Source organism: Emys orbicularis, chromosome 1 (genome assembly GCF_028017835.1).
Source record: "Emys orbicularis isolate rEmyOrb1 chromosome 1, rEmyOrb1.hap1, whole genome shotgun sequence".
NCBI lineage: Eukaryota > Metazoa > Chordata > Testudines > Emydidae > Emys > Emys orbicularis.
The window spans coordinates 234122333-234147246 of record NC_088683.1 but is presented as its reverse complement, the minus strand read 5'-3'; the positions used below and the strand labels follow the sequence as shown (position 1 = coordinate 234147246).

Here is a 24914-nt window from a genome sequence, read left to right as displayed (position 1 = left end):
TAAAGCACAAAGTAGAAGATGTGCTAAAACAATGACACTACTGGCATCAGATCCCAAGCTTCGAAAATTCACTAAGCTTATCTATTAAAGACTAGTTCAAAAATACCATTTCAGGTTCCAGAGCAAACATGAAATGCCATTAAGGAGCCTTGTTCATTTCCTCGAGGGAACTGATGTCCTTCTAAATTGATGTAATGTCACCCAGATACTGCTAGGATGGCTGCATTATAAATACTACTACTACTACTAATAATAATAATGAATCTTCTACTCAGGATTCATTCCTATCTTCCCACTGGAATCAAGGGCCATAAAAACATAGAATCATAGAATATCAGGGTTGGAAGGGACCTCAAGAGGTCATCTAGTCCAACCCCCTGCTCAAAGCAGGACCAATTCCCAACTAAATCATCCCAGCCAGGGCTTTGTCAAGCCGGGCCTTAAAAACCTCCAAGGAAGGAGACTCCACCACCTCCCTAGGTAACGCATTCCAGTGCTTCACCACCCTCCTAGTGAAATAGTGTTTCCTAATATCCAACCTGGACCTCCCCCACTGCAACTTGAGACCATTGCTCCTTGTTCTGTCATCTGCCACCACTGAGAACAGCCGAGCTCCATCCTCTTTGGAACCCCCCTTCAGGTAGTTGAAGGCTGCTATCAAATCCCCCCTCATTCTTCTCTTCTGGAGACTAAACAATCCCAGTTCCCTCAGCCTCTCCTCATAAGTCATGTGCTCCAGACCCCTAATCATTTTTGTTGCCCTCCACTGGACTCTTTCCAATTTTTCCACATCCTTCTTGTAGTGTGGGGCCCAAAATTGGACACAGTATTCCAGATGAGGCCTCACCAATGTCGAATAAAGGGGAACGATCACGTTCCTCGATCTGCTGGCAATGCCCCTACTTATACAGCCCAAAATGCCGTTAGCCTTCTTGGCAACAAGAGCACACTGTTGACTCATATCCAGCTTCTCGTCCACTGTGACCCCTAGGTCCTTTTCTGCAGAACTGCTACCTAGCCATTCGGTCCCTAGTCTGTAGCAGTGCATGGGATTCTTCCGTCCTAAGTGCAGGACTCTGCACTTATCCTTGTTGAACCTCATCAGGTTTTTTTTGGCCCAATCCTCTAATTTGTCTAGGTCCCTCTGTATCCGATCCCTACCCTCTAGTGTATCTACCACGCCTCCTAGTTTAGTGTCATCTGCAAACTTGCTGAGAGTGCAGTCCACACCATCCTCCAGATCATTAATAAAGATATTAAACAAAACCGGCCCCAGGACCGACCCTTGGGGCACTCCGCTTGAAACCGGCTGCCAACTAGACATGGAGCCATTGATCACTACCCGTTGAGCCCGACGATCTAGCCAGCTTTCTATCCACCTTACAGTCCATTCATCCAGCCCATACTTCTTTAACTTGGCGGCAAGAATACTGTGGGAGACTGTATCAAAAGCTTTGCTAAAGTCAAGGAATAACACATCCACTGCTTTCCCCTCATCCACAGAGCCAGTTATCTCATCATAGAAGGCAATTAGGTTAGTCAGGCACGACTTCCCCTTGGTGAATCCATGCTGACTGTTCCTGATCACTTTCCTCTCCTCTAAGTGTTTCATAATTGATTCCTTGAGGACCTGTTCCATGATTTTTCCAGGGACTGAGGTGAGGCTGACTGGCCTGTAGTTCCCCGGATCCTCCTTCTTCCCTTTTTTAAAGATGGGCACTACATTAGCCTTTTTCCAGTCATCCGGGACCTCCCCCGATCGCCATGAGTTTTCAAAAATAATGGCTAATGGCTCTGCAATCTCATCCGCCAACTCCTTTAGCACCCTCGGATGCAGCGCATCCGGCCCCATGGACTTGTGCACGTCCAGTTTTTCTAAATAGTCCCGAACCACTTCTTTCTCCACATAGGGCTGGTCACCTTCTCCCCATATTGTGCTGCCCAGTGCAGCAGTCTGGGAGCTGACCTTGTTCGTGAAGACAGAGGCAAAAAAAGCATTGAGTACATTAGCTTTTTCCACATCCTCGGTCACTAGGTTGCCTCCCTCATTCAGTAAGGGGCCCACACTTTCCTTGACTTTCTTCTTCTTGCTAACATACCTGAAGAAACCTTTCTTGTTACTCTTAACATCTCTTGCTAGCTGCAACTCCAAGTGTGATTTGGCCTTCCTGATTTCATTCCTGCATGCCTGAGCAATAGTTTTATACTCCTCCCTGGTCATTTGTCCAATCTTCCACTTCTTGTAAGCTTCTTTTTTGCGTTTAAGATCAGCAAGGATTTCACTGTTTAGCCAAGCTGGTCGCCTGCCATATTTACTATTCTTTCTACACATTGGGATGGTTTGTTCCTGCAACCGCAATAAGGACTCTTTAAAATACAGCCAGCTCTCCTGGACCCCTTTGCCCTTCATGTTATTCTCCCAGGGGATCCTGCCCATCTGTTCCCTGAGGGAGTCAAAGTCTGCTTTTCTGAAGTCCAGGGTCCGTATTCTGCTGCTCTCCTTTCTTCCTTGTGTCAGGATCCTGAACTCGACCATCTCATGGTCACTGCCTCCCAGGTTCCCATCCACTTTTGCTTCCCCTACTAATTCTTCCCTGTTTGTGAGCAGCAGGTCAAGAAAAGCTCTGCCCCTAGTTGGTTCCTCCAGCACTTGCACCAGGAAATTGTCCCCTACACTTTCCAAAAACTTCCTGGATTGTCTGTGCACCGCTGTATTGCTCTCCCAGCAGATATCAGGGTGATTAAAGTCTCCCATGAGAACCAGGGCCTGCGATCTAGCAACTTCTGCTAGTTGCCAGAAGAAAGCCTCATCCACCTCATCCCCCTGGTCTGGTGGTCTATAGCAGACTCCAACCACGACATCACCCTTGTTGCTCACACTTCTCAACTTTATCCAGAGACTCTCAGGTTTTTCTGCAGTTTCATACCGGAAAAAAATCTAGACATAAAAATCTAGACAGCATGCTGGTCTGAGCAAGGAGTCTCTCTCTCTCAATATTTTAAGGCTTCCAAAAAAAGAATAATCATCATTCTCTCTTGCAAGAGGCAACTCTTATATAGTGCAATGGTGTAGCAGCATCTGAGACTGGAATGAACTCCCCCAAGAACTAAGAATCATCACAAACCTCACCATCTTCTGCTGCAAATGCAAGGCACAGTTCTTTGACCTTGTCTTTTCTAACATAAATACATAGCAATAGATATAAAGATACACACAACGAAAACAAGACACTCCACTGCACATGCCTCTTTCTTTGGGGAGAGGATGACAGAACAAACATCAGGCGACAGATGTGTAGTCACATGGCTTAATGCACTACTTCAAGGCACTCAGATATTACAGTGATGAGTGCAGTATGAAAACCTATATAGAATAAAATAGAGAATACAATCTCTAAGTATTATAGGGAAATCTATATTCCAATTCCAGTTGGAGAGGAATTGTACGGCTTAACATGCAACCTTTCACCTCTATGTCACAGATTAGTATTGAATAAAAACTAGGGCTGTCAAGCGATTAAAAAAATTAATTGCGATTAATTGTACTGTTAAACAATAATAGAATACCATTTAAGTATTTTTGGATGTTTTCTACATTTTCAAATATATTGATTTCAATTACAATACAGAATACAAAATGTACAGTGCTCACTTTACATTTATTTTTTATTACAAATATTTGCACTGTAAAAAACAAAAGAAATAATACTTTTCAGTTCACCTAATACAAGTACTGTAGTGCAATTTCTTTATCATGAAAGTTGAACTTACAAATGTAGAATTATGTACAAAAAAATAACTGCATTCAAAAATAAAACAAGGTAAAATTTTAGCACCTACAAGTCCACTCAATCCTATTTCTTGTTCAGCCAATCACTCAGACAAACAAGTTTGTTTACATTTGCAGGAGATAATGCTGCCCACTTCTTGTTCACAATGTCACCTGAAAGTGAGAACAGGTGTTCTCATGGCACTGTTGTAGCTGGCGTCACAAGATATATATATGTCAGGTGCACTAAAGATTCATAAGTCACTTCATGCTTCAATTACCATTCCAGAGGACATGCATCCATGCTGACGGGTTCTGCTCGATAACAATCCAAAGCAGTGCAGACCGATGCCTGTTCATTTTCATCATCTGAGTCAGATGCCACCAGCAGAAGGATGATTTTCTCTTTTGGTGGTTCAGGTTCTGTAGTTTCCGCATCGTAGTGTTGCTCTTTTAAGACTTCTGAAAGCATGCTCCACACCTCATCCCTCTCAGATTTTGGAAGGCACTTCAGATTCTTAAAGCTTGGTTTGAGTGCTGTAGCTATCTTTAGAAATCTCACATTGGTACCTTCTTTGTGTTTTGTCAAATCTGCAGCGAAAGTGTTCTTAAAATGAGCAACATGTGCTGAGTCATCATCTGAGACTGCTATAACATGAAATATATGGCAGAATGTGGGTAAAATAGAGCCAGAGACATACAATTCTCCCCCAAGGAGTTCAGTCACAAATTTAATTAACACTTTTTTTTTTAACGAGCGTCGTCAGAATGGTGGCCGAACCATGAAGGGGCATACGAAAATTTAGCATATCTGGCACGTAAATACCTTGCAATGCCAGCTACAAATGTGCTATGTAAATGCCTATTCTCACTTTCTGGTGACGTAAAATGAAGTGGGTAGCGTTCTCTTCCGTAAATGTAAACAAACTTGTTTGTCTTAGCAATTGGCTGAACGAGAAGTAGGACTGCGTGAACTTGTAGGCTCTAAAGTTGTGCATTGTTTTGTTTTTGAGTGCAGTTATGTAACAAAAAAAAATCTACATTTGTAAGTTGCACTTTCATGATAAAGAGATTGCACTAAATTACTTGAATGAGGTGAACTGAAAAATACTGTTTCTTTTGTTTATAATTTTTCCTCTGCAAATATTTGTAATAAAAAATAGTAATATAGAGTGAGCAGTCTACACTTTGTATTCTGTGTTGTAATTGACATCAATATATTTGAAAATGTAGAAAAACATCCAAAAATATTTAATAAGTTTCAATCGGTTTTCTATTGTTTAACAATGCGATTAAAACGGTGATTCGCGCGATTAATTTTTTCAATCATGATTAATTTTTTGAATTAATCGCGTAAGTTAGCTGTGATTAATGGATAGCCCTATTAAAAACCATTATCTAAAGAGAACTTCAAACAAAAAATCTATCATTTTCAAATATTTTTACTCTATGATGACTACTTAAACATGGTAAACCATAAATGGTCTTAAGGAACTATTTTTATGTAGAGGTAATTTAGATTTGGTTCACTTTGCAGCTGGAGACTCCAAAGCTTCATCATCATTAATGCGAAGTATAAAAATGTCAGGGAAATTATCCACAACATCCGATGTGGTAATTAGTGCAATGTTAATAGCAATTAGCACTTCTCAATGCCCAACCCTATTACCTTTCCCTGATGTTTCATACAAGATACTCAACTCTTAAGAGAAGTGGAAAATGAGGCAAACTCCATTTTGTCTGCCTTTGAGGGGGAAAACAAAGAGATTGCTATGTTATGGCTAAAACAGAGTCAAGAAATTTTTCAGTGGCATTAAAAGCATAGATGTGGAAGGCTGGTCCAGTGCATGCACCAGTTGTAGTAGCCTCAGGATAATTTGCATGAGAATAAAATGTTGAAGTTGGTTTCATAGCATAGTGTGTGAGAACAATTAATTTCTTTGCGGATGGAGCTTGTCTATTTAATTATTGAGGAATATGTAAAGTTTTCCATCCCATGGGTCCAAACTGAAATCCATACTCAAGTACATGGTCAGTAAAATCCATTAAGGAATGTGGTTATATTTTGGAGGCTCATTTTGATTAAGTCTATGTAGACATCTCCCTTGTTCTCTACTGCCTCCCTCTTCTCACAGGAAAAATAACCAAGATATATGTGGCCAAAAAAATGCTCCCACGTCTTTAAATGCAAATTATTTTCTGCAACATACCCATCTCTTAAAAACAGCACATCCCTTGCATTAACACTGAGCCAATATTCCTTCTGATCTCCTAGCCAAATTCTTACCCAAAAGTTTCCAATCACAGCTGAAAACATACTTGCATCAACATAAATAGCAAAGAAAAGTGCGTCTTTCATAAATGAGTTGGTAGCCAGGTAAAAGAAAAATGACAACACATATTTCTATTCTCGGGGACATTTTAATATTCTAAAGTACAACAAACAGATAGTACTGCACCTATTAGCTCCTAATGTCACTGAAAACCTTTCCTTGAGGGGTGGGAGGAGGATCTTGTGATTTGCACAAGATATCCACTGTCCCCTGCATGTGTGCATGTTGGCTGAAAAATAAGGATGCGCAAGGAAAGATCAATAAACTTTGAGAGTATTCAGTGAAGGATTTAAGAATAAACCTTCACATGCACAACGTTTTGTGACTTAAGTCTATGATAAATCAGAACATGTATCCATATGTGAAACACAATCATACATCTCTATATACCATAGATGGTGAGGTCTAACATAAAGGTTTTTATTGGCATACATTTGAAATGATGTGACCGTACGACACCACAGAAAAATCATTGCTGGTGGATTTTAGAAACTTACTATTTATTCTGGAAGCAACCACAATGTGCTAGGCACTTTCCACATCCACTTTCCACATCCACAAGATACAGTCCACCCTGTCCCAAACAGTTTTCAATCTAGGAAACGCCTAAAAAAATTATCTTAAATAGCTTTGCCATAAATAACAATGTTATGATTTTAAGGTCTGATATCCTGGGACCTACCAGGGCTAGAAGGAATTCTATAAGAGAGCTAGCAGTCTCACTATTCCAAATGTATAAAGTTATAGCATCGAGGCACATGGGTATAGGCAGGCATAGATCATGTATTTAACAGAGAAGAATATGAATATTTTGTGTACCATATTTGCTCTGGTGATTGGCAGGGTTTTTTTTTTCTTCCTCTTCATGCCTTTCATTAAACACACTGCTAGATCTGTCCATCCATTGTCAATACACTTTCTATTATAGCAATCAGAGTGTTAGCAATGTCGTGTCTACTTTGGAAGCTTATGAATGTGTATGACAGGAAGAGGGCAACAGACTGGCCAAACTGCTAGCCATGATTCTGTTAAGGCACTGCCGGGTATATGTCAATGATAGTGTAATATATGTGTTGTGTTACCAAAAGCACAAGACCACAACAAACACAAGACATGTACCAGTGGGTTACTAGGTTATAGTGCACTGAATATATTTATGTACACCTAATGGTATGTTCTCTGCAGCAGTACAGAAACCTTTCTTATAAACAGTTAAGTTTTGTCTTTAGAAAACAATGTTGAAGAGACGTAATTTCTTTGGCAGAGTCAATGTCATAGGGAGCACTCTCTGACTCCTTTAGAGAATATACACAAGAACTGAGGAAAACTAGAATCTTTTGAACACTTCCAATGGAAAATGAAAATTCCCAGCAGGAACAGAGATGATGAAAAAACAGATTACTCACGATGACTGGGAAGCTTTCCTTCTCAGCAAATAGTCCACAACATCTGGGTCAGTCTCTAACAAACTAATTAGCACTTCATTCTGTAGGTCAGGGGGAACCTACAATGAAAACAACATTAAGAAGTTAGTTGCAGAAGAATATCCTACAGTGTATTTTAATTTTTTATTATGCCCATTTTAAAACATGAGACTTGTGCATGAAAATAAAATTGTGCACAATTATATAAAATACTGTGTATATATAAGTTGATATAATAACTATGCATACACACACTCATACATCAGAGAAAAATACATACAACACAGATGTATATAGGACTAAAAACCACCTTGTATGTCAGTGTTAAGTGACCACTATCACTTACAGAACTTTTTCCGTAACTGAGGATTTACATAAGTCGGGTTTGTGTAACCCGGGGGCGTCTGTAATGTGCTTGTTTAGAATGGTAGATGATGTGCACACACTTCGCCATTCCCTGGCCAGATCCAGAGACATGAGGTGGTCACACGGTCCATAGTGGTTTTTTTCAATTTCAGGCATTGTTAGGGTATGTTATCCATAACCGTCTGAATGGGAAGTGCTGGGTAATCTTTGGCACGTTTAAGTTCTCATGCTATGGCTATATCAATGGATAGCTGGAGATTCGATGTTTGCTAATAGAGATAGCCACAGTAGAGGTGTTAATTTTAAAGTTCTCATGATGATTAGCATGGTCTGATTCAGCTGCTTACCCACAAGTTGGGTATAGCACTGGGGCAGTTGATCCCCAACTTGTTCCCGCTAACTTCTGAATAACGTTGATGCGAGTCTTCGCTTTAGAGGCTATTTTTTGAGGTGGTCATGAAAGGTCAGTGTGTGGTCAAGAATGATACTGAGATAGATTGGCTTTGGGTCATAACGCACAGTTTCACAACAAAACTCAACTGAGTGTTTTGTGCAATTCTGTTGTCTAGGTGGAAAGTAGAGACTACTGATTTGCCTGAATTTGGTCTCAGCTGCCACTTTTGGAAGAATTCCTCCATGATCTTAATGTCAGATGTAAGGGTCACTTCAAGTTCTTTACAGATATGGGACTGAGTTGTGAGTGCAAATCATCAGCATATGCAAACTTCTGCACTACTGTTTCAGGCATATTGCTTGTGTATACACTGAAGAGTGTACAGAGCCTTGTGGTAGCCTATTTGACCTATGTGGTATGTGTACATCCTTTAGTTGCTAAGCATGCTGTTCAGCAGCCTGTGAATCAGCATGCAGGGGATCACTTTGGCCAGTTTCAGTAGCAGACCTGCCTTACAGGCTGTGTCAAATGCTGCTGACTGAAGGCAATACCAGTCTTGAGTTTCGTTGGAATCCTGCCTCGATGTTTGTAGTGAGGGCCAGGACCTGGTTGCAGCACATTCTCTGCAGTTGAAAACCAGCTTGCTTCTTGGGTAGGCTGGTGTCCAGTGGGCCCGATTCTGTTCAGTTATCCAATTACTTAATTTCAATGGGAGCTGCTGAGTGCTAAGTACTTTTAAAAATCAGGCCATTTATTTAGGAGCTTATCAAAGGGGCCTAAGGAAGTTAGGAGTCCAATTTCCACTCAGGGCCACAAATGCCAGAGGCAAAAGTGGGTCTTGAGTAGTGCCTAGGCCTTGGGAACTGTGCACCTAACTCTGCCTTAGGCCCTTTAAAAAATCTCAGTCCAAGAGCCAGACTTTAAGTGTCCATTTTGTTATACAGTATCTTTTGGGTGCCTTTGATACGACTGACCATGAAGTGCTGCTGGAACAGCCAGAGTTGTTAGCATAGAGAGCTAAGCATTGTTTTGGAATGGCTCTTGTTGAAATGATACACAGGATAATATTGTCAGACTGCTTATCTACCCACAAGGTCCTCCCACATGCGGTGCCATACGATTCTCTTCTCTCCCTCCCTTCTGTTCAGCATTTGCAGGGGCAGATAGGGTGAGGATCTGAATATTTCTGTCTCATGTTTGTGAATGATAGCCGACTGTCTCTCCATTTCATCAGACCTGGCCAGAGCAGTTGTTGATCATCTTACACAGCACATAACTAAGACTGTGGCTTGGATGATGGTGAGCTGGGTGACAGTCTATCTGGTCAAGACTGAGATTACAGAATCATAGAAACGTTCCTGGAAGGAACCTTATATTGCCCCTGCACTGAGGCAAGACCAAGTAAACTTAGACCACCTCTCACAGGTGTTTGTCCAAACTGTTTTTAAATCTCCAATGACGGGAATTCCATAACCTCCCTTGGAAGCCTATTCCAGAGCTTAACTACCCTTCCAGTTAGAAAGATTTTCCTAATATCTAATTTAAATCTCCCTTGCTGAAGCCCATTACTTCCTGTACTACCTAAAAAAAGAATCTGGCACATCAGAAAAAGGCAGGCTAATAAACAGGGACAAGTTTTTAAAGTGCTTGTACACAAATGCCAGAAGTCTAAATAATAAGATGGGTGAACTAGAGTGCCTTGTGATAAAGGAGGATATAGATATAATAGGCATCACAGAAACCTGGTGGACTGAGAGCAATCAATGGGACACAATCATTCCGGGGTACAAAATATATCGGAAGGACAGAACAGGCCGTGCAGGGGGAGGAGTGGCACTATATGTTAAAGAAAGTGTAGATTCAAATGAAGTAAAAATCTTAAGCGAATCCACAGGTTCCATAGAGTCTCTATGGATAGAAATTTCATGCTCTAGTAAAAATATAACATTAGGGATCTATTATCGACCACCTGACCAGGACAGTAATAGTGATGATGAAATGCTAAGGGAAATTAGAGAGGCTATCAAAATTAAGAACCCAATAATAGTGGGGGATTTCAATTATCCCCATATTGACTGGGAACATTTCACTTCAGGACGAAATGCAGAGATAAAATTTCTCGATACTTTAAATGACTGCTTCATGGAGCAGCTGGTACGGGAACCCACAAGGGGAGAGGCGACTCTAGATTTAATCCTGAGTGGAGCGCAGGAGCTGGTCCAAGAGGTAACTATAGCGTAGGCCTGCACAACTCGTAAAGCGGCGAGGGCCATATTACTCCAAAGAAAACAGCTGAGGGCCGAAACCTCCCGGCCCCGCGGGTTCCCCCCACTCGCTAGTTTCCCAATACACACAGATTTCTCCTCCCTCCCTCCCAGTGCCCTTCCCCACAGCCCCACCACCACAACTAAACAATGCCCCACACAGACCCCCCAGTGCCCTGACACACACAGATCTCCCTCACTGCCCAGCACCCCCCAACAGGCCCCCACTGCCTAGCACCCCAAAACACACAAACCTCCCCCACTGCCCAGCGCCCTCCACACCCTCACAGCCCAGCACCCCCCGCACATCTCCCAGACACTCACTCCACCACACCCTTCCCCCTTCCCTGGCCGCACTCACCAGCCCTGCTGGGAGGTCTCTGTCTCCTAGGGTGAGAGCGGCAAGGGGAGTCTCCAGTGGTGAGCGGGAGCCGGTTCGCACCGGTTCGCGGGAACCAGTTGTTAAATTTAGAAGCCCTTTTAGAACCAGTTGTCCTGCGCGGGACAACCGGTTCTAAAAGGGCTTCTAAATTTAACAACCGGTAAGTTGAAGTGACCAGGACCGTAGCTGGGGGGGAGCAGAGGGAGCGGCTGCTCCCCCGGAGCACATTATCCAAAAGTGGCGCCTTAGGAGCCGACCCCATGGGTGCTTCAGCTCTCCGCCCCGCTCCCCGGCCCCAGCTCACCTCCGCTCCGCCTCCGCCTCTGAACACTCTGCCCCGCTTCTCCCCATCCCCCCCCCCGCTTCCCGCGAATCAGCTGTTCGCGCGGGAAGCCTGGGAGGGCAGAGAAGCAAGCGGTGGCTTCGCGCTCAAGCCCAGGGAGGCGGAGACGGAGCGGAGGTGAGCTGGGGTGGGGGGAGCCGCCCGCGCCACAGCAGGTAACCCGGGGGAGGGGCGTGGAGGGGAACCGCTCCCCGCCCCAGCTCACCTCTGCTCCGCCTCCCTGGGCCTGAGCGCGAAGCCGCCGCTTGCTTCTCAGCCCTCCCAGGCTTCCTGCGCAAACAGCTGATTTGCGGGAAGCAGGGGGGCTGCAAGCTCAGCCTGACCCGGTGCTCCAGGCACTGCACGGTGGCGGTGTGGCCCGGCTCCAGCCGAGCGGCGTGGCTGTAGCGCCGCCAGCCACCTCCAGGCAGCGCGGTAAGGGAGCAGGGAGGGGGTGTTGGATAGAGGGCAGGGGAGTTCAGGGGGGTGGTGGGGGGGCGGATAGGGGTCGGGGCGGTCAGATGGCAGGGAACAGGGGGATTGAATGGGGGCAAGGCTCCCGGGGGGCAGTCAGGAAGGAGCAGAGGTTGGATGGGGCGGTGGGAGGCAGTCAGGGGCAGGGGTTCCAAGGGTGGTCAGGGGACAGGGAGAAGGGGTGGTTGGATAGGGAATCAGGAGAGGAGTTGGATGGGGCGGCGGAGGGCAGTCAGGGGACAGGGAAGGGGGTGGATGGGGCAGGGGTCCCGGGGGGGGGGGAAAGCGCTCAGGACGGGGGCGGTGGCTGAGCCCCATGTCCCTGCTGGGGGGGGGGGGCGAGGGCACCGTGCCCGTGTCCCGCTTGGGGCAGTGGGGAGGGGCAGCGGCGCGCGAGGGCTCCGTGTCCTGCTTGAGGCCTGGGGGGTGCGGCGCCGTGCGCGGGCTCTGTGTCCCGCTTGGGGCGGGAGGTGGAGGCGCGGCAGTGCACGAGGGCTCCATCCCCGTGTCCCGCTTGGGGCGGGGGGGGGGCGGCAGCGCGCGAGGGCTCCCTGCCCGTGTCCCGCTTGGGGCGGGGGGGGGGAGGCGCGGCGGCGCGCGAGGGCTCCCTGCCCGTGTCCCGCTTGGGGGGGGGGGGCGAGCCGTGGCGGCGCGCGAGGGCTCCCTGCCCGTGTCCCGCTTGGGGCGGTTTCGCACGCCGCGGCCGCTCGGGATCTCTCCCCCCCTCCCTCCCGGGTTTGAGAGCCTGGGAGGGAGGGGGAGACTCCGAGTGGCCGCGGCGCGGGCGCAGCTTCTCCCCCTCCCTCCCAGGCTCTGAGGGAGGGGGAGTAGCGGCGCGCGAAACAGCTGTTTCGCGCGCCGCGGCCGCTCGGGATCTCTCCCTCCCTCCCGGGTTTGAGAGCCTGGGAGGGACGGGGAGACCCCGAGCGGCCGCGGCGCGCGAAACAGCTGATTCGCGCGCCGCTGCTCCCCCTTCCTCCCAGGCTTGAGAGTGAGCCCCCGCGGGCCGCACAGTGAGCCCCCGCGGGCCGCATGCGGCCCGCGGGCCGTATGTTGTGCAGGCCTGCTATAGCGGGACCGCTTGGAAATAGTGACCATAATACAATAGCATTCAACATCCCTGTGGTGGGAAGAACACCTCAACTGCCCAACACTGTGGCCTTTAATTTCAAAAGGGGGAACTATACAAAAATGAGGGGGTTAGTTAGACAAAAGTTAAAAGGTACAGTGACTAAAGTGAAATCCCTGCAAGTTGCGTGGGCCCTTTTTAAAGACACCATAATAGAGGCTCAACTTCAATGTATACCCCAAATTAAGAAAAACAGTAAAAGAACTAAAAAAGAGCCACCGTGGCTTAACAATCATGTAAAAGAAGCAGTGAGAGATAAAAAGACTTCCTTTAAAAAGTGGAAGTCAAATCCTAGTGAGGCAAATAGAAAGGAGCACAAACACTGCCAACTTAAGTGCAAGAGTGTAATAAGAAAAGCCAAAGAGGAGTTTGAAGAACGGCTAGCCAAAAACTCCAAAGGTAATAACAAAATGTTTTTTAAGTACATCAGAAGCAGGAAGCCTGCTAAACAACCAGTGGGGCCCCTTGACGATGAAAATACAAAAGGAGCGCTTAAAGATGATAAAGTCATTGCGGAGAAACTAAATGGATTCTTTGCTTCAGTCTTCACGGCTGAGGATGTTAGGGAGATTCCCAAACCTGAGCTGGCTTTTGTAGGTGACAAATCTGAGGAACTGTCACAGATTGAAGTATCACTAGAGGAGGTTTTGGAATTAATTGATAAACTCAACATTAACAAGTCACCGGGACCAGATGGCATTCACCCAAGAGTTCTGAAAGAACTCAAATGTGAAGTTGCGGAACTATTAACTAAGGTTTGTAACCTGTCCTTTAAATCGGCTTCGGTACCCAATGACTGGAAGTTAGCTAATGTAACGCCAATATTTAAAAAGGGCACTAGGGGTGATCCCGGCAATTACAGACCGGTAAGTCTAACGTCGGTACCGGGCAAATTAGTTGAAACAATAGTAAAGAACAAAATTGTCAGACACATAGAAAAACATAAACTCTTGAGCAATAGTCAACATGGTTTCTGTAAAGGGAAATCGTGTCTTACTAATCTATTAGAGTTCTTTGAAGGGGTCAACAAACATGTGGACAAGGGGGATCCGGTGGACATAGTGTACTTAGATTTCCAGAAAGCCTTTGACAAGGTCCCTCACCAAAGGCTCTTACGTAAATTAAGCTGTCATGGGATAAAAGGGAAGGTCCTTTCATGGATTGAGAACTGGTTAAAGGACAGGGAACAAAGGGTAGGAATTAATGGTAAATTCTCAGAATGGAGAGGGGTAACTAGTGGTGTTCCCCAAGGGTCAGTCCTAGGACCTATCCTATTCAATTTATTCATAAATGATCTGGAGAAAGGGGTAAACAGTGAGGTGGCAAAGTTTGCAGATGATACTAAACTACTCAAGATAGTTAAGACCAAAGCAGATTGTGAAGAACTTCAAAAAGATCTCACAAAACTAAGTGATTGGGCAACAAAATGGCAAATGAAATTTAATGTGGATAAATGTAAAGTAATGCACATTGGAAAAAATAACCCCAACTATACATACAACATGATGGGGGCTAATTTAGCTACAACGAGTCAGGAAAAAGATCTTGGCGTCATCGTGGATAGTTCTCTAAAGATGTCCACGCAGTGTGCAGAGGCGGTCAAAAAAGCAAACAGGATGTTAGGAATCATTAAAAAGGGGATAGAGAATAAGACTGAGAATATATTATTGCCCTTATATAAATCCATGGTACGCCCACATCTCGAATACTGTGTACAGATGTGGTCTCCTCACCTCAAAAAAGATATTCTAGCACTAGAAAAGGTTCAGAAAAGAGCAACTAAAATGATTAAGGGTTTAGAGAGGGTCCCATATGAGGAAAGATTAAAGAGGCTAGGACTCTTCAGTTTGGAAAAGAGAAGACTAAGGGGGGACATGATAGAGGTATATAAAATCATGAGTGATGTTGAGAAAGTGGATAAGGAAAAGTTATTTACTTATTCCCATAATACAAGAACTAGGGGTCACCAAATGAAATTAATAGGCAGCAGGTTTAAAACAAATAAAAGGAAGTTCTTCTTCACGCAGCGCACAGTCAACTTGTGGAACTCCTTACCTGAGGAGGTTGTGAAGGCTAGGACTATAACAATGTTTAAAAGGGGACTGGATAAATTCATGGTGGCTAAGTCCATAAATGGCTATTAGCCAGGATGGGTAAGAATGGTGTCCCTAGCCTCTGTTTGTCAGAGGATGGAGATGGATGGCAGGAGAGAGATCACTTGATCATTGCCTGTTAGGTTCACTCCCTCTGGGGCACCTGGCATTGGCCACTGTCGGTAGACAGATACTGGGCTAGATGGACCTTTGGTCTGACCCAGTACGGCCTTTCTTATGTTCTTATGTTATGTTCTTATGTACCTTCAGTGGACCTGGGGAACAACTGATCACTGTCCTCTTTATAACAGCTCTTAACATACTTGAAGACCTCAGTCTTCTTTTCTCAAAACTAAGCATGCCCAGTATTTTTAACCTTTCCTCAAAGGTCAAGGTTTCTAAACCTTTTATTACTTTTGTTGCTCTCCTCTGGACTCTCTCCTCTTTATCCACATCTTTCCTAAAGGCTTTTTACTCTTTAAGGCTAGTTAAGAGGCTGTGCCATCTTCATTTGGACTTGGACCTCGCCATAGAGATCTATGACCTATCACCTCCCAACTGAATTATTGCAATGCACTCTACATGGAGCTCAACCTTAAAACCACTTGGCAACTTCAACTGCTGCAGAATATGGCAACTTGTCTTGAGGAGGTAGCAAGGGTTCGCTCACTGGGAGCATGTTGCACTAGTACTCAAGGATCTGCACTGGCTGCCAGTGTGTTTTCCAGGTGCAATTTACATACTGAAGTTTTATCTACCAAACTTTAAATGTGTGGGGTCCAAATTACATCAGAGAATTCATTGCTTCCCATGCAATGCTGTAACAGAGAAATTACCTGAGGAACCTGAACTAACCATGTCTGGTTTGTTCGTGATGGGTGGATCTGGAAGCAGAACAGTCTCAGGGGATGGTTACATTGCAATGAAAGACGGGCAGCTGGCCTGTGCTGGTGGACTTGGGCTCGCGGAGCTCGGGCTAAGGGGCTGTTTACTTGTGGCGTAGATGTTCAGGTTCAGGCTGGAGACTTGGCTCTAGGACCCGGCAGGGGGTTGGGGTGTCCCAGAGCTCAGGTTCTATCCCAAGCCCGACCATCTACACCACTACTAAACAGTCCCTTAGCCCGAGCCCTGCAAGCCCAAGTCAGCTGTCATGGGCCGGCTATGGGTGTCTAATTGCAATGTAAACATACCCTCAGTAAACTATGCAGTCTGTTTCTGGCCTCAGTTTGTCAGAGTTAACAATCAAATGATGTTCAGGTCAAGTTGCACAGTTCATTTGTTCTCCCAGGCATTTACTGGGAAATACGAATAGGATTCCTAATAGATTCCTTGGGGATGAGGGGGTGTTTGGGGAAGTATTTGGAGATACATCATTTGTATTTCTTTGGACTATGCAGTAATTGTCATAAAACTTTAATATTTATAAACGCACTCAAGGCACAGAATGGGCACAAGCTTCAACAACAAAGGAAATACCGGTAATTGAAGATAAATAAATGCTCATTAATTAAAATAGATATAAAATCTTTATAATAATTGTGCATGTCCATGCACAATTTTCTCTTTTGCTTACATTTTGGGTGTTTGTTTATCAGTCCTTAAATAATCAATCTTTTTTCTACAGGAGTGCCCTTTTGGAATCCTACTGCCATAACCTAGCCTTGTGACCTCTCAATTTATGTGGCCTTTGTGAACAATGGATTTGGTTCTAAAGAAAATTTGAGGGGAAAGCAGAGTTTGCTTCCTCCTGCATACTACATTGAGTAAGTAACATCAAGTTGCTAATCATAAAAGTATTCAGTAAACAGGACTTTGGCCAAAATAAAAAAAAAGTTTGAAGTGTCAACATTTCCCCTTACAAATATAAAACTAAACAATTCCCTGAAAACTCTAATAGATTTATGGGGGGGGGGGGGGGGTGAGGGGAAGAATCTATAAAATGAAAACAGCTGGCTACATAATGTATGTAGAATTTTAAATAAGGTGAATATGAAGCAACTTAAATCTTGATCCTGCAACTGGATTTAGGCTGGTGGACTTCTCATAACACCCTAGTTTTGTTTTGCTTCATGTTTAACATTTTATGCAAACGTGATTTGCATACGAGTGAATGATTTGCATACAACCTGCTGAGGGTAGGTCATGGAGCTGCACAAAACTTGGCAGTGGTGGTGGGGATGCACAGAGACGGAAGCTGGGGGGTTGATGGGGCGGTTGATAATGCTGGTGGCTGCTGGGAGGTAGGTGGGTGCTAGGGTTCCAGGAGGGCAGGGGACTGTCAGAATAGAAGATACATGGTGATAGGGGCCCTTCAGGTAGCTAGGAATGGTGTAGCTGAGGAAGCCTGGAACTGTTATGAGGTCTCATCTTGTGCTGTCTCCCAGCTGCTCATTCCTGACTTAGATCTAGCAGGACCACCATGGAGCAGTGTTTTTCAAACCGTGGGAACCAGCCAGTGGGAATGGGGGTGGGGAGGGGCAGTGCCTGTGGGCAAGAGTCGCACAAAGCTGCTTGCGCTCCTCCGCCCAGGAGTTGGACCTGCTGCTGGCCGCTTCTGGGGCGCAGCGCAGTCCGCAGTGCCGGGACAGGCGGGAAGCCTGCCTCTGCACCCCGGCTGCGCCGCTGACCAGGAGCCGCCGGAGGTAAGTCCGCGCCCCAACCCCCTGCCCCAGCCCTGAGCCCTCCCCACACCTCAAACCCCTCATCACCAGCTCCGTTGGGTCATGGGCAACAATTTTCTTCAACTGGGTCCCCATAAAAAAAGTTTGAAAACCACTGCCATGGAGAAATGGTGCCTAGCTGCCTGCTCAGGGAGTGCCATAGTGGCCTCTAGCAATGAAAATGGGGAACTGCAGGCAAAGGCCTGCTGCCTCGCTGCAGCTGAGCTAGATATGTGAGAATTCACCTGAGATGCAGGAATGTGTATCGGGGGTGCTAAATGCATGACACTTGGCAGCTTGGACTCCTGCACCCATGCAGAACTCCAATGGAGTCAATGGGACATGATGTGGGTGTATGAGTCCACCTACTGGGATTCAGTTGCATGACTAGGGCCTTAGTTAGGGAGCTGGAGACCAGCAGTCTTTTATAGGACCCTATCCTATATAACTGCACCTCTAAATCCCACTGTAATCAAAGGGAATTTGGGAACCAAAATAAATGCACAATTGAGCCCGGAATGGTGGTCAGAATATCTCTACTATAGTAAATTCACTTTAGATTGCTGGCATTAATCTGAATTGGTGGAATCTATTTTAGAAATCTAAGCAGTTCATAATTATCTGGGCTCCTTCTGACAAACAGAATCTTTTTGACCCAGAAATAACTCAAAACCATTCTGAAGTCTGTGGTCTGGGCCAAATATCACATTGTTTCTATTAGATTTTATTTCACAAACCTTGTTCCACTCTCAATGCTGAAGCCAGTCATAGTGTTAAAAAAAACAAAACAAACCAAAAAAATCACCCTGGCAGTAATGCACTGTATGTTATATACTGTGGCTGCATGCTCTAGTCCAGCTGTTTCTCAATTTGAAAGTAGTACAAATGTCAAACAATAACTATAAACAGCAGTCCTGGCATTCCCCCACTCCCTGGGGTTTGGCTAACAATTTGCTGCTGCCTGATTGGGAATCATCAGAGTTCTGCTACAAATAAATTTACAGGTCTGTTCCCAGCAACCCAGCAACTTTGCAAAGGATGCAGTGTGCTAATTTCACAGAGAACAAATTAACATTTAATTGAACCCCAATAGTGACATTAACAAAATGAATATAGACCCATGGTGTTCCTATGAAACAATAAGTACAAGACGTTTGACACTACTATACTTAAAAACAACTACTGACATGGAACGTAGTTTCATTCCTGAAAACAGGCACAAGTAAACAACAAACCACTCTGTATGTTAAACCCTGGGAAGAGCAAAATCTCCAGAGATGCTTGTGTGCTGTACATTTCTGAATGTTTCAAACCAATATACTTTAGTCATAAAAAGAGCATTTGGGTAGGTATAGTTTCCCCCTGAATCCAGCTATCCATTTAGTCTGGCATTCAGATGCACATACTTTAATCTCACTCCAAAAACTGAAAAGCTACTCCAGAAAACAGAAGAAAATTATTTCTGTTTTCCCTGCACCGAGTTTAACCTTCAGATAAAAATGCTAGCACTGAAGAGATAAAGGAATAAAACTGTCACAATTAAAAGAGTCCATATGTAGGTTAGTCAATCCCTAAACCCCAACCTTTCCACATTAAAAATCTGAATGTGTGCCTAGAGGGTAATGTGCTGAGAGGTGGTTGTTCCATAAAATGTTCGTTCAGTGAAACAAAAATAATAATACTTCAACATTTGTTTTATGTAAACTTGCTGTAACAAAATCATTATTGCCAGCAGTGCTCCAAGCAAGCAGCAGCTCTCACAGGAGCACAGTTCCATCATTTTTTTCCCTAGAAGGAAAAATATACCAGAAATGTTCCTGAACTGTAAAAGCAAAAGAAAAACAAATTGCTGAATGTTTCACTGGAACAAGAATAAAAAATAATGCACAGGATGTAATAGAAGGAAATACAGTATGAAAGAAAGACAGAGCAGCTCATCTGTTGCTGTTATTGGACCTGGCATGCAGTGTTCACTCTCACTTTCTCATGCCCTTCTCTCCCCAGCTATGTCCTGCTCTGCAGTATGTTCCACATTGTGTTACGTTCCTCAAACCTATGCTACCACATTACAGATTTTCCAATCTTCTTCCCAGCTCCCATCTATGCTCTATCATTACAGTTCCCTTTCTTTTGTCTTCCTGTTTTGAGAACTGATCACCAGTAGTACAATGAATGCTGCTACTTAGTTATAATGGAAAACAAAACAGAACACACAACTATTCTTACCTTTCTAAGATTTAAAAGTTTTCTTTTTCTTCATGACATTTGTGTGAATTTAGTTTCCTTAAAATGAAGGAAGGATACCACTGACAATTCAGACCTGCACTAGCCTGTTATTCCAGCCCAGAGGCTCTCTTAAGCCAAGATCATAAATCATACTAAACTGAGTGATAGTTTTGTAGACAATAGGAAGAAAGACAAGACGCCGGGAATGTGATTTAACTAGGCCACAACTTTATTAAGTAACACATCTGGGAACTATGCAGCAATAACTTGTCCAGTGCAGGTCGTCCTTTCTTTGTAATCCAAGCTTTTCTTTACAGCCCAGAATGGTGCCCTTGGGCAGAGAGAAGGACTTATAACTAAGGCTACATTTTAGTCATGGGTATTTTTAGTAAAAGTCACGGACAGGTCACAGGCAGTAAACAAAAATTCACATCCCGTGACCTGTCCATGACTTTTACTATATACCCCTGACTAAAACTTGGGGGGGGGAGGGGGCTGGGGGACAGCAGTCTGAGTGCTGGCGGGGGGGAGTGCTCAGCCCGGGAACCCCACTGGTGCTGGGGAGGGAGAGGCCGGCAGGCTCCCTACCTGGCTCCGTGCCTCTCCCCCTGCAGCAGAGAGTGGATGTGGGAGGGGGTAGGGGCATAGGACGGGGTGAGGTGGGCTCTGGGCGGTGCTTACCTGGGGGGCTCCACGGAAGCAGTGACATCCCCCTTGCTTAGCTGCTAGGCAGAGGCATGGCCAGGCAGCTCTGCATCCTGCCTCCGCCCCGAGTGCTGGCTTCGCAGTTCCTATTGGCCGGGAACTGCGGCCAATGGGAGCTGCAGGGGTGATGCCTACAGCCGGAGGCGGCCACGTCTCCACCTAGCAGCTGAGCAAGGGGGATGTCGTCGCTTCCGGGGAGCCCCCCAGTTAAGCGCACCCAGAGCCCGCCTCACCCTGTCCCGCGCCCCAACTCTGCCCCCTCCCACAGCCAAACTCTGCTGCTGCTGGAGGGGTGGGGTGGGGTGGCCCGAGACTGCCTGAGCTGCCCCTGAGCCAGGCTCACTGGCCACTGCAGAAGTCACGGCGGTCACGGAATCCGTGACTTCCGTGACAAACCCGCAGCCTTACTTATAACTTCTCCCTTTGGGTGCCTAAGAACCAATAGGCTTATGCTGCACCCCTTCTGTCCAAACAGTCAGCCTACTAAGAGCACCCCCCATACCTGTCTCTCCTCAAGTCAATGTGGGTTAAGGGGCTGGCACCAATCCTTGAAGTGGCTAAAGGTTTCTCTTTCCCCTCCTGGCTCAGACAAAGGGGGGGATTTTCATTAATTGTATTACTTTGCTGCATTGTTTAACTCACAACTTAACAAATAATTCAATCACACAAAAGCAGAAAAAATCATCTAGGAACTAACTTAGCATCTTTCTCTAGATATATAAATATTTTGTGCAGCTTAAACAAGGTTCCTTCCTAAATCTTTGAGAGAACCTGATCAGTCAGGATACATTTGCCCTTATGTGCAAGAAGTTTTTTTATCTACCCATTTTTAATGCTTAACCCTCATTACAAAGCTCACTTCCTAAAGTAAGAAGATGTAGCCTGCTTACCAATTGCATTAAACCAATGATAATCATTCCTTCGTATAACAATGTTTGCATAATTTATTTGAACGTAGTTCAGTTCAACTTCTTGGTAACACCATCTAAGATATCCTGACTCGAAGAGTCAAATGCAAAATCAGTTGGTGTAATATTAAGGAACATTCACCTACCATGAAAAGGGTTTCATAGTTTTCAATCATCTTTTGTACAACAGCAATGATTGCAGTACTCTCCTCAGCTCGAGCTGAACTCTGAACAGTGAATTCTTTGTCTGTAGACTTCTGCTTGTGCAACAGGTTAGGCCCAAATATGGTGGCCAGGTTCAGTGATGTCATTTTGTTCCCAATAACCTAGAAGAAAAAGAATATAAATTAGGGACATGTTTTTTCTGGCTATCGATCATTAGTTGGTACTCTCTCTCTCTGACCTTAAAGAAGTTCATTGTTTCCACAACATTCTCCTCTCACAAAGCCCGGAAGTAGAAGAATAGGACCTAATCTCTAACCTCAGCAAAGTACTACCGCTTTAGGCTAATGAATTGGTCCCCAGTGCTGCAACTTTCAACAGGCAATGGTGCTTCCAGGTGGATAGAATAAATACAAGCCCTTATATCCCTCTGTACACAAGATCCTCAAGATACCTAAACAACTGAGGATCATGCTTATTACTTTTATTAATCTTTCCCTTGTTTGGTTCTTGAACATGGCCAGTTCTTTTCACTTCTACCCCTGTAGTCATCTGATCTTGGCTAAACTAGTAGATACAAAGTAATAACAGGAATAGACTAAAAATTCTCTGAAAAAATGTGTCATATGGATTACTAAGGACAATTTTCCAATGTCAAATTTACAAGGAGCGGAGGTCATTCAGTTGATCTTCTTCTGCTTGCCTCCATCTGGCTGCTATTTTGGGACTGCTGCAAAAGCTGTCAGGACTCCACTAAACAAGACTGCATGTAAATTCCTGATGTTGACCAACTGGGGTGGGGGGCGGAGATTTTGAGGTGGAAGAGGAGAAATGCACATATTCATTATTTTTCCCCACATCTGAACTATATTCAAGTAATTTATTAAAACAAGGGGAAAAGGCACAAAATAGTCTGTAAAACTAGCAGAAGGCTTCCAGAATATAATTATTCTTTCAAATACTATTTTGAGTTTGTCCAGTAGGTCACTTACTTTATGTACATGCTAAAGTTCTATCTTGTTGAGTAGAATTCTATTTCATGAACACCTTGGTTAAAAATAAGCATTTTCTTTTATGAATAAGATATTTATGCTCCAATCTTGCAAAGACTTATGCACACAATTAACATTATGCATACAAGCAGTCCTTTGGGACTAGTTGCTTGTATAAAATTAATCACCTGTATAAGTCTTTGCAGGACTGGGGCTTTAATTAACTTAAATAATTGTTAGCAGAATAATATATTATCTATAACAGATGCCCCATTACATACACTGACCCTGACTCTTATAATACTGACAGGATGGTTTACACGAATTTGCTTTGTCACAGTACCTGCAGCTGAGCAAATGCATTACTAAGGAGAATTCAGACCTTTGCCACAGCTACTCTACCAACTCTCTTAAGCAGCTTTGGGCTCTAACCCTGCGATTAGTTTCACAAGGGCGGCCTCCTGCACCAACACAGAACTTGGTGCAGGATCAGGACCTCAGTGGTATAGCTCTACACCATTCTTAGCACAATAAATATTATTACAGGCTAATTCTTTTTTTAAAACCCTCCATTATTAGGGGGTCTACTTAAATCACAAAGAAATTACACAATTTTAGTGGGTCGGTCACGGCATAAATAGCAAATGTTGTGGATGTGCATAACACATTTTGTAACACAGCCACAACATTTGCTATTTATGTCGTGACCAACCCATGAAAAATGTGTGATTTCTCTGCAGCGTTTCTCAGCTTAGGGTCCCTCTCCCAAAAGGGGATCGCAATCCTGCGGGGGAGGGGAAGGACAGTATTGCTACCCTTACTTCTGTGCTGCTGCTGGTGGCGGTGCTGCCTTCAGAGCTGGGTGCCCAGGCAGCAGGAGCCGCTCTTCGCTCTGCCTTCAGAGCCAGACGGCCGGAGACCAGATTTCACAGGTAAGACAGCTTTCACAGTCCGTGACGCGATTTTCACGGCCATGAATTTGGTAGATCCCTAATTATTGTGTCTGTACTTTTCCACCAATTGCTAGCTGAGTGTGCAAATAGCAGTATTTAGTTGGGATTTTCAAAAATGCCTAAGTGCCATAGTACTATTGACTTTCAATAGGATTTGTCCTCCTAAGCTATTTAAATGTTTGTGAAAATTCCACCTGTAGACATCCAAATATCTGATTGCATCAAAAATTGTTTAGGGTTCCTCGAGGGGCTACAGCTAGAAGCCATAAATAATTAACAATAAATAGTAACTGTGTTTTTCACCCAAACACCTCAAAGTGCTTTACAAAAGTAAGTGTGTCATGGGGTGGGATCCACAAAGATACTTGGCACCTAAACCCCAGACCTAGGTGCCTAAGTCCTGCTTTTGGCTCTACTTCGATGATCCACAAAACTCTCACTAAACACTGTAGGCGCCTAAACTCACTCAGTACCAAAGTTTATAAAGTAAACGTTCTCTAGGCGCCTATGTTTCTGCCTCTGGGCTTGTGCACTGCTGTCTCCTTTAGGTGTCTGGATGCCTATATCCCACACAAGCCCAAGAGCAATTCACGAACCAGGGAAAGACAGGCATTCGGTCATCTAAGTTGCGTTCTGGGCCTGATTCAGTAGGTGGCCTCTGAGCACACCTACCGGATTGGGTCTTGTTCAAAATCTAGATGGAGGAGGCACCCACTTTATAACATTTATCCTAGTGGTTAGAGCACTCACCGGGGATTTGGGAGACCTGGATTTAAATTCTCTCTTCTGACAGAGGGAGAGGAAGGATTAGAACAGGGCTCTCCTCTAACCATTGAGCTAAAAAAATCAGTGGAGGACCCTACTCCTAGGGCCATTTGATGTGGCAAGCCTAATTCCAGGAGAGGGGTTCACGTTCATCGATCACTAGCAGAGATAGGCACCTAAGTCCAAGTTGCAGGGAAGTGCTCATCTCTGAGAGAAGGGAGAGGCTTAGCATACACCCCTCTCCTCAGCATCTCCCATTGGCTAGTTTAGGCAGCTCCCTGCATAGCATGCTGGCTTTTGTGGGTCGCATTCTTAGGCACTTATCTCTCCCCATCATTGTATAAGGAGCCTGGGTGCCTAGCTCAGGCTTTCGGGGTTGCAATGTTGTTCTGCGATTTTTCTAGGTGCCATGACACTCAGCATTGCAACGTTTAAACCCCTTCGTGGATCCCACCCATTATCCCTATTTTATATATGGCAAACATGAGGCAGAGAGAGGTGAACTGACTTGCCCAATGTCTCACTGCAAGTCAGTGGCAGAGTCAGGAATAAAAAGCAGGTCCTTTGACTCACAGCCTTTTGTTCCATATAAT

The 24914-nt window shown here is 44.8% G+C and overlaps 1 protein-coding gene across 1 annotated transcript in view; it reads right to left on the bottom strand.

Moving 5' to 3' along the window:
- The window catches only part of ARHGAP6 (Rho GTPase activating protein 6), a 510221-nt gene that overhangs the window by 11371 nt on the left and 473936 nt on the right, over nucleotides 1-24914 (bottom strand). The window contains exons 9-10 of the mRNA XM_065416311.1: nucleotides 21596-21775; nucleotides 7509-7606 (exon numbers count right to left, since the gene is read on the bottom strand). Of these exons, the coding sequence (XP_065272383.1) occupies nucleotides 7509-7606; nucleotides 21596-21775 (278 nt within the window). The remainder of the gene's footprint in view (nucleotides 1-7508; nucleotides 7607-21595; nucleotides 21776-24914) is intronic.